At 36.8% G+C, this 10,698-nt stretch overlaps 1 protein-coding gene across 1 annotated transcript in view; it reads right to left on the bottom strand.

The window, feature by feature from the left end:
• Positions 1–1,468: 1,468 nt before the first annotated feature.
• The window catches only part of LOC131028331 (2-methyl-6-phytyl-1,4-hydroquinone methyltransferase, chloroplastic), a 45,568-nt gene continuing 36,338 nt past the window's right edge, over positions 1,469–10,698 (bottom strand). Inside the window, exon 4 of the mRNA XM_057958594.2 lies at positions 1,469–2,172. Within this exon, the coding sequence (XP_057814577.2) occupies positions 2,017–2,172 (156 nt within the window). The 3' untranslated portion in view covers positions 1,469–2,016. The remainder of the gene's footprint in view (positions 2,173–10,698) is intronic.

Here is a 10,698-nt window from a genome sequence, read left to right as displayed (position 1 = left end):
GGAATATGAAAGCATCTAGAGGAGTGAACCTTTTTGACTAACTCTTGTGAAACAGAGTAAAGGGATACTTCTAGGGTTACTATTCCTTCGCTACTATAAAAGGGAATATGTAAGATGTAGGGGTAATGTAAAGATATGATGAGAATGCAAGGCAATAGTGAATAAAACAAGAGCAAACAACTAATTGATAACAAAATTGAGACAATGAGTACGGATCTGAGGCTGAAATTCTGTTGTGCACCTATAATAAAAAATTCAGCTTGAATTGATATGACCAGGGCATTGTACGCCCTAGTCTAAGAAATTGTGATGAGCTACAAATTGGAAGTTCAAATTCTGAGATTGTCAAAGCATTGTCCTAAAAATCTGGAGCAAAACAAGGAGGACCAAGGCGTGGGGCACCCTAGTATTGGGAAAATAGGCCTAAATTCTAACGAGAGGTTTGTATCTATTTGCTGAGATCTGGAAATTGACTGCTTCAACGGAAAGCTACAACTGTACCTGCAATCTAAAAAACGGTGGTGTTGTGGTTATATAGGGGTTTGCCTTAGTCAACCCCCTTGTATTGGTGATTTCTACCTCCACAAATAGCCGATATTGTTACTAAAAATGTATGCACTATTGAATCTTATGTGTTTGTAAGATTGCTATGAGCTAAATGCAAACTAGAGTTCTACCCTATGTTTTAGAGTGAACCCTAAATGCTTGTAATAAAGATGCTTTAAATCACAATTGTAATGCAAATCTGAAAATCAATCTAATGTAAATCTGAAGCTCAATATAGAGACATGAAAACAATATCAAATCATATCAAATCCTAAACAAGAGGTACAAGTCGACTAACAGTCAATGATTCCCTTATTATTCTCCAATATCTCTTAAAGCTTCCATAATTGATGAAGATTTGATTAATGGATGAATTTGCAAATCTGAGACTTCACACCAAGCAATGCTTTCACTTCACAAGAATCTCCTTCCAAAATGTTAGATTAGAGATCCCACATACAAATAAATTGCAACTCCAAAAATGCCACATTCAAACAAGATAGATTGGTTTGTTCCTCTATACTATGTATTAGTTTTTACTATTTTGCCAATGCAATATGTTGTTACTTGGAGTTTGAGAAAGGATGTGAGTTGTGTGGGGTGCATGCAATGTTGGAATGCTCATATTCTAGCTACAATTGTTAACTTTGCAACTTAAATCAATGATTACAGGGGTCATGGGAATTCTGAAGTTGAACTATCTTGAGATGTCCCCAACAGAAGTTCCAGGCCAAAATGAAGCTTGTATAAAGGACAATTGCTTTAGACCAAAAACATTTAAATTTTATCAGTTTATACTTTATACCGATCATAATTGAAATTAACTACTAAACCCTGGAACATACTGGAGCAAAACACATTTCAAAAGCCATAAATTGTGATTATAAATTTGGAAGGAATGTTTATTTCTAAAAGATGTAACTAAAACACAAATTCATGAATGCTCTTTATTGAAAAAATGAAACCTCCGTAGACCAATTAAAGTTGTCAGGTCTTATGACTTTGCATGTGGGCCCTCCTAGAAATCAGAAATCTTTGTGACGATAGATATAATTTGGAGTTGCTGATAACAGTAAAAACACTTAGCCAACCCCTCCAATAACCATATCATATTATCAAAAATGTTAAATCTGCAATAAGCCTCAGCAGATAATAGGAAACGAAGCTTCATGATTCAGTCACATTTACAAGAAAATTCATGCATTAAAAACATCTATAATGAGGAGTTGAAAGTGCTCTGTATATCTGCAATGTTTCAATCCATAGATTGAAATGGTAATTCCAATCAGGAGGACTTGTTGCCTCAAATAGGTTTAGTTCCCAAACTAAGAGCTATTTTTGTCATTCCTAGGAAATAGATAATTTTGCCACAATATATATCTGACATTATTGGCACGATCACCTCAACTACCTTGCTATCTACTACATGCCGACATCATGCCAATATGATTTCAGGATGGCAACAGAACTTCAAATAGGTTGACCTTTTGGAACTAATTTATCTTTTATCCACATATAAATTGGAACTAAGACAAAGTATGTTGATGCAATGCCTCCTATAACAAATCTCATGAGAAACACACAGAGATTAAAAGGCTGCTTGACATCCTCGGCTTTGGGTCCAAGCTGTGTATTCAAACAGTACAAAACAAAAAAGTAGTTAGTTCCATCTTCAGGATATTATCATATGCAAACATAAATAATAAAATAGATAAACACATTCAAAAAGCTTTCATACACAAGTAGAGATTGAGATGCGTCACAAACCCGTGGAAGTGACAAATATATAAGTTTGCAATAGTCACATGTTTTTTCGGTTGTGTAGAAAGTTAGACAAATCCCAGATGAAGGCAAATTCTAACACCAAATCCAAAATGACAGGTAAAAGTTGCTTTAATTCTCTAAATGGTCACATAAACCAAGTAACAACCCCTCATCATAAAAGATTAAGTTATGATAGCATGCAATATAGAAGAAACCAAAATAGTTTGTGTCAGGATCCTGACTTTAAAGTGGGTAAAGGTCTATGTTATTTATATGAAAGAAAGTGATCCAAGGTCCCTACACTTGTTGAGAAAAGGTGCCCAAATTTTTGTGAAGATGTAAAGAAGATAAAGCCAAAGGAAGAGGAAGCATAAGCCTGATAAGTGACTATCAAGACCTGCTCCCCAGAAAGATATACCTTGCCTCCCTCCATAACTTGCTAGGGTGTTAACACACCACACATAATCATGATTGAGGATAATTTTAAATTTCATTTACAAGAACCTAGGTGGTCAACTAAATTGCTTCAAATAATTTTTCCCAACGTTCAAATGATGATTGCTAAGAGGGGTATCATCAACTGTTGGGTTAGTTGGCACGTTATCAAGCATAGAATGGGAAATTATCAACTCCCTACACCCATGTATGCTGTTCATATAGGAGGCACATGGGTGATTAATACCTCAAAACATTGAGCACATTTACCATGACTTTAAAGAATTACTCATATGGTTCACTTTGAAGGGACAATATCAGCTTAACGGCCTTAAGTGCCCAAAACCATTAAGGTTATTAGTTCCCATATAATTGAGAAGCTTTACAAGAAAGGGGTGCATGGAGCACTCAAAAAAATATTTTCTATGGCAGCTCAACAAGTCCTGCAATACCTTATGGAGGACCTATAGAGAATACACAATAAGCATGATAAGGCCTTCCAAGATGCTTCTAAGGTATTGTTGCTTGCCCATGTGCAAGATCATGCAGCTGATCAAGCACCATACAATCATCTGTTTGAGTTGCCTACCCTAAAGAAGTTAAGAACAATAAGGGTTTCTAAGGATTTTTTGGATAAATTGGCTACTACTGCATTTTGTTAGAAATCATGCTTGCCTTTTCCAGGAATAATAACTCTCGTAAGGAAAAATTGTTGTTATGTTCTGATGCAGATACCCCAGACTTTTGTGCCTCGAGTAGACCATGACCTATAAACATGTTCTGGCAAGGTTTCAGTGAGACATTCATGATTTGATTGTGATCCCTCACAACAAGAGGTTATTGAAGCCTTGACATCAAAATGTAAATGTGTTGCTTTTGAAAGTAGACACCTTACAAGCAGAATATAGGTCAATTCTACTTGTGAGGAGGGAACAATGTCCATGTTGCATGAAGTTAAGCTGACCATTCAATGCTTACTGGAAGATATTTCAAAGTTAAGATCCACCGTGATAAAATCTAGTATGTTTAGAATAACACGCAACAACAAAGGGCCAAAAAAATTGGGTCATCAAAATGCTGCACCATAACTGAGATTATTAACAAGACAGGCAAATATAATGTTATTACAGATTCCCTCTCACAGGAAATGGAAGAAATATTACTCTCGTGGTCCATCTCTCATTTAGGATCCACTTGTATCGAGAGCCTATAAGGAGTGGAAGAATGGTTAAGCTACTTGGCAAGTAATTTATCAGCCACAGATCAAATAAAGCCCCTCTGACAAATTGTATTGATAGGGGCATTTCTTTCAGTACAGAGATTCTACTTGACTCTAATCAACAAATCAAGAAAGTATTTCTAAGGCTTGAAAGGGAGTGTACAAGAGTTTGACCTTGTGTGTTGAATTTCTCAAAGAAATTAGTGTTGATCCAATGAGACTCTACAAAACTTGTACCCCTTATCCATTCCTAATTGGTGGTGGGCTAACATCTCTATGGAATTTATTCCCAAAATGGACAATATGTTATAAGATTGTTGGTCGGACCTTATTAATTATGTACACTTTTGCAATGTATAGTTTCCCTTCATACCCATTAGAAGCATAATCTTTGGCTTCTCAAAAAGAACTTGCAGGTGGCACAGAATTGGTTGAAAGTTGAAACAATGGGAAGAAGAACGGAGGAGTAAGCATCATTTTCAAGTGGCCAATTGGATATTCTTTGGGCTCTATCATTATAAACAATTCTCGCTCAAGCAATGAGAACATGTCACTGAATTTTACTATATTTACAATATTCTTCGTTTAATTGGAGATGTGGCATATCCTATTTATATATTTACAATATTTCCATGCGTCTTGCCTTCAGAAAGTTGTTAAGTTTCAACCAACAAATCCCAAGTGCAGAATCAATTTCTAGAACTGGATAAGTGATTGCTTTTTACAAAATGCCATAACTGTGAACTGTAAGCAGTTAGAGAACAACAAAGCAAACTGAAAAGATAACAAGAGGCTCCCAGATCATCAAACACTCATGACAACATTACAAAGTGATTACAAAAACTATATTATGTAGTACTGAAATACAGCTATAGATATCATGGAAAGAAATATGTCTTGAGCAAGTGTTTTCAGTCCATGGAAATCTCCTTTGATTTGATCTCCAAGCAGCAGAAGATGCCTTGGCAGTCAATTTGAAGATGCTAATAAGGGGGTGGCGAGGTTAGGTAGTTAGCTCAACTTTGGCACTGGCCATGGCTCTTTCTCATTTTTGGCTGCAGCCAGCTGAATTATCTTGTTCAATTCCTTCTTTTGCTTTTCAGCAGTTAAGATGACCTTAATAGCTTCAATAAGGTTGACTAAATCATGGTGGCTGTATAAAAGGTTGTCCACACATTCCACAAGTTTCTTATTACCTTTCTAAAGACAGCAAATGCTTTCAGACTGCTGGTGCAGAAGGTTGACTATCGTCTTCATGAGGCTTCATAGTTATCTCTATCCTTGGCTTAGGCCAGAAACCTTGATGAGATACAAGAGGGTAGAATTGGTAATGGAAAGAGTAAGGAGTAGCGGCTCCTTATAAAGGTCCTTCAGTATTTCTGGAGAACCACTTTGGGGTAGGGGTTGAAGGAGAGGGATAGCTAGAGGATTATTAAAAACTTCTTAGCTAATGATATGTATGGGAAGAGATTCAGCTTGGATAAAGTGATTGTGGAAGGTCCTTAGCTGATCTGGGGCAATGAAAGCAACAGAATGAGGGATAGGGCGTGTTCTATGGCTACCCGTCGGGGGTGTGAATAGCTCCCTAAGATTGAGCACCTGAGAAGGTTTGACATATTCACCTTCATTTCTGTATGGATGGAAACTAGCCAAAATGTTAGTTTGAGCTCTTGTGTGGGCTATGTTAGTACTTGAAACAATTCTTGAATGAAGAGTTCTGCATCTCTATTATAGCATTGTTTACAGATTTCATATCAACAGAAGTATACACCTTGAAAAAATGGCAATGCTGTATGCAAAGAAGAGAAATGTATTTTGCTTAAGTAAACGATAAGTTGTCTATGAGCTGAATCTGCTTAAGTGCTGAAATATAGGTAATTACAAATTTAAATGAAACAATTAAAGAAAAGAAAACACACAGAAAGATAGAGCTCACCATAAGGGATTCACCTTGGAGAAACACAGTGTGCAAAAATTAGAAGTCTAAGGTTCTGCCTTCTCTTGCCACAATCCCCTTGTAAAATTACAGGGCAACTTGCCTTCTTCAGGCCCCTCAGAATGTTAGCAACTTACTCTGTCATTTGCTTCCACACACACTCATACGCTGCACACATACACTCTACAACTCCCATGAATGCACATCCCTTCCCGCACCAAGGTGACTACAACTCTTAGCCCCATCATCAAAGAATTGTGGAGCCAAACAAACATCGTCATTGAGTTTGGAAGGCTCGATAAATGAAAATACCTTTCATATCATCAAATTTGGTAATTATGATGTTTTGCAATTTTTCTATTCATATCATCAAATTTGGTAATTATGATTTTTTGCAATTTTTCTATCTTTTGTCACATATTGTATGATACATAATCCATACAATTACGTGCTGGTCAATCTCGCCATTTTGGTAAATTTGCAAGATATCAATTTTTTTTACCAGGTATTGTTTGTAATTAGCCCCATTTAGTTTCAAAAAAACTCGTGCTAGGGTTTGTGTACATGGTGGTTCAATTTTTTTGCATCAAGGTTTCTATTGATTATTTGAGGTCAAAGAAATCTTGGCCTAGTTGGCCTCTTCACCATTACCAAGCGACCATTAAGCATTTTTTGTCTCCTTTTAGGCGGCATAGAATTTGCCTTGACCCATTGTAAATCCATTCTATGTTTAGGCCTATGCAGGTCTTGTTGGTGTGCTAACAAATTTCATCAATCTTCCAAAGTTAGACCTTGGCTTGTTGCACCCACGTTACCTATGCAATATTTGGCAATGGAGGTTACAACTATCCCCAACCAACATGCAAAAAGGTGGTTTCCATTGTTGCAGATTGGTTTTCATCTATTTTTAGAGCTTCTTTTGCTTGACTAGTGTTTCTACAAACCACATGCTACTGTTTCTTTTTAGATGCATTACAAATTTAGCAATATACTAAATTGTATTTGAGAAGAGGTTAACTCTCGTAGCAATTTTTGTGCTTAGAGGTCTGTTGTAGTAGTTCCTTAACTACCCTCAAGGTTGAGAAAGTTGTTGATCAAAGCTCTACAGTGCCATTATAATTTTGGTGGCATCAACAAAGGCCCACGAGGAGCTTCAGGGTTGACATCTCTACAATCATTTTGAAGTCCTCTCTATATCAATAGCTTTCCAAACCTGTCCACGATTGATGACAACTAGCACCCTCTTGTGACGTTTTGACATATCACCTCATTGCAAATGGGGACCCCCTACTTTTTAGGTCCTCTTGGTCTTTTGGTTTTGGTTCTTTGGGTATGTTCGTAGCAGTCCCTTCAGTCTCCCTGGTCTGCAAGTGATTTGATGAAATTTGATCAAGTCTGCGAGTCGTTTGAGTGAATTTGGCCGAGTCTGGAACTATTTTTATCTATTTTAGGGTTTTTCCCTTTAGACTTAGGTTTGAGGTATTTTCCTTAGGGTTTTTGAAAACTGAGTGTTGCAATGAAATCGAAGCCCTTCAAGGAAGCTACTACTGAAATTTGAGCAAATCTTGAGCACTTACTATTTTTATTAAGTTTCACTGCATTCAGGATTGTCTTTATTTGGCCAAAAATCAAACTTAGTATTTTTAGTGTCAACCTGCCCCAGTTTGCCCTAATTCTAACATTTTGAAGTACTTACTATTGTTAGTAAGTCTATTTTTGGCAAGTTCTTCACAAGCAAAGGTCCTGACACTGAAGACAGAGCATTCTTGAAAAATATTCGTCTAAATCTGGAAAGTTGAAAAGCAAACAGTTAATCAGAAAATTGGCGAAGTCTGGAATTCTTTCCTAAAGTGGAAAAAGCATGATAAAATCCTCCAAGGCAGAGAAGTCCACTTCAAATCCAAGAAATGGCATTCCCAATCTGGAAAGGTAAGAAAGAAAAGTCAGGAAGGAAAGAAAATCAAGAGAATCCCTACCTTATCAAAGATGCACTTCAAATATAGAATGGGTGCCAAAATGATATCATGGAGGAAAAGCGTGCAAAGTCAAAAATCCTCCATCACATGAAGTTAGCACTCAAACAAGTGCATGGAGCGCCAAAACTGGGGTGTGAAGGAATTTCCTCCTCCATGCACATTCTTCCACAATGTATGAATTCCCCCCAAGAAGGATAGGTGAGCGCTAAAGCTGGGTTATGAAAAAAAATTTCCTTCCAAGTGAAATTCCTGCAGACCATGGAAATGGCGCCCAAGTCCTAGTGAGACGCTAAAGTGAGGTCAAGGAAGAACTCCTTGATGCATTGCAAATTCCTCCACAACATGAAATCCATGCCCAGATTGAGTGAGGAGATCTGAATGGGGGTGATGAAGGATAACAAAGCAAGATAAAAAATTCCTCCTCAAGAGCAAAATTCCACCCAAGAGACTAAGAGGAGCGCCAAACTTAGGAGTAGGAGGAATTCATGAAAAAGTCAAAAATCCTCCTCAATATGTTTCTAGCACCCAAAGTATGAATGAAGGGAACCAAAGTGGGGGTGTGGAGGATTTCTCCTACAAATGCATTTATCCTCCACAGGGTTTTTTTAGCGCCTAGGCAGAGGTAAGGAGCGCCAAAGTGAGGTCATGGAGGAATTCTTCCTCCAAGACAAAATTCCTGCATAGGGTCAATTTAGCGCCCAGGGATAAATTAGATGCATGGCAAAGGGAAAATCAATTCAAGAAGTCAAAATTCTGCTGCAAGTGAAGAAATTTCAAGACAATGATAAAATTGATCAAGTGAGAATTTTCTCAACTAAATTCCAGAGCTCAAAAATTAAAAAATTTCTAAAACTAGGAAAGGTGATGAATTGATCAAAAATCACCCCTTTGAACAAGATAAACTAAAAAACATGAAAAAAATTCTTCTAGGATAAAAAAATCTCTCATTCTCTCTCCAAAAATTTAGACGAACAAGATTTCTTTCCAAGTGACAAGATTGTTAAAATTCTTCCAAGGCAAGAAAATCTTCCAAAATGTCTTCTGTGAGCCCGGAATGGAAAGATTCTTGTAAAGGATGAGTTGGCAATACACAAAGAGAATATTCAGTATTAATAAAGTACAACCAAGAAAATTATAACTGATGGCAGGGTCCATCTGCATGGCGAGAATCTATTGAGTACATCAAGGTATAGTGGTGCATTCATCGTTGGAATATTTGATCAAGGTGGCGGCTAATTCATTGCATGGCAGCCATCGTACTTAATGAAGTGGTGGAGCATCTTTTGCATGTAACTGATTTTGGAAGTGATGGTGCATTTATTACACATCGGAAAACTTTGAAAGAAGTGGTGAATTTAATGCACAATGGATGCCATTTTTGGCAGGAATGTAATTAATTGATAGTGGACATGATGGGTCATTAATGTTTATTCCCACCTTGTTGCATCATGTGTGGAATCTTTTGGGTCAAACCCTAATTAGGGTTTGCATTGGAATCATTTGTGAAGGGAGGAAAGATTGTTTTTGAGATTGTTACGATAAGCTATTGGAGTAGTAAACTGTAGTACATTGATCTTTGATGGTGTATACTTGTCTTATTTCATAGCTTGCACGGTCTTGCTTTCCTCACTTATAGTAGATTTATTTTAAGCATTTAGATGAACGAGATTGATGATATTGTGTGTAGTGAAATCTTTACTTATACCTTTTGTTAATAGTTGATTGTTATTAAATGTGCAAGGTTAGTTTGAGCCTTTTTTATGTGAAAGTTTAACTTTGATCATCGAATGAGCATTGTTCATTGATGGTGTTCATTGGTGTTATGAAAATCTCTTACACAACCTTTGAAGATTACAACCCCTTTGCATAGTTGTATAAAGTTGGCAAAGCAAAGCACGGTTGATTTCACTCAAGTAATCATTGTCTCTTATGTTCTTAGATTTAGCATAGCTCCCCCCTAAACCCTTTCTTATTTACTTTCAGCATTTTCAAATCAATAAAGTTCCCAAAATTTGAACCATTCATTGCTAAATCATTCGAAAATATCCTTGAATCTTCTTTAAGTGTGTGTAAGACCCTTGGATTATTGGCATATCACATCAAGCCAACTGAGTCACGTCCATTGCATAATCGGAACCTTGGAGTCAATTGTTTGAGCTATTTGCGATCTTAAGCATACAATTGAACTTTGATCAAGAGAGAGTAAAGTGACCATTGGAGAACTTTATTCTATGTTAGGTGTCATAAAATGCACTTCAACGGAATTGGCGCTAGGAAGGTCGAATACGTGAACTCTATATTCTATCATTTCAAATTTGCAAGGTTATCTCAAGACATTTTTTACCCTCCTCTATGTCAACAAAATTGGCACTAGGAGGGCCTGAACATCAAATCGTTTGTCGATGGCAATTACGCCGCAACTAAATAAAGCATGTTTTGTTATGTTTGAAATGGCATGTAATGGGCAATTAGTTCTCGTAGGTGGTTGCCATTTATCGGCAGTTGGCATCTCCACCAACCGACTAGGTGATATATATTTTGGCAGTGTATCAAGAAAAGGGAGTTACGATTGAACATATATTTTGATATTATTGTACTATCCATTATATGATGCAATTAAATTATATCATTTTGCCTATGTTGTTGTGAATGTTATTTATGTTCTATGCATACTTTATTTCTTTGTTTATTCTATAAGTTGGAACATATTCACCATAAGGAGTAAGCATTTTGGCACTGTTGCCAATACGAATTCGAAGATCAATATGGCGGCAAGCGATAAGCACTAATGGATCGACCATTCAATCAGCAATTGGTAGTAA

This window comes from Cryptomeria japonica, chromosome 7 (genome assembly GCF_030272615.1).
Source record: "Cryptomeria japonica chromosome 7, Sugi_1.0, whole genome shotgun sequence".
Taxonomy (NCBI): Eukaryota; Viridiplantae; Streptophyta; class Pinopsida; order Cupressales; family Cupressaceae; genus Cryptomeria; species Cryptomeria japonica.
The sequence above is the reverse complement of the archived record's forward strand: the minus strand, read 5'-3'. Positions and strand labels throughout refer to the sequence as shown.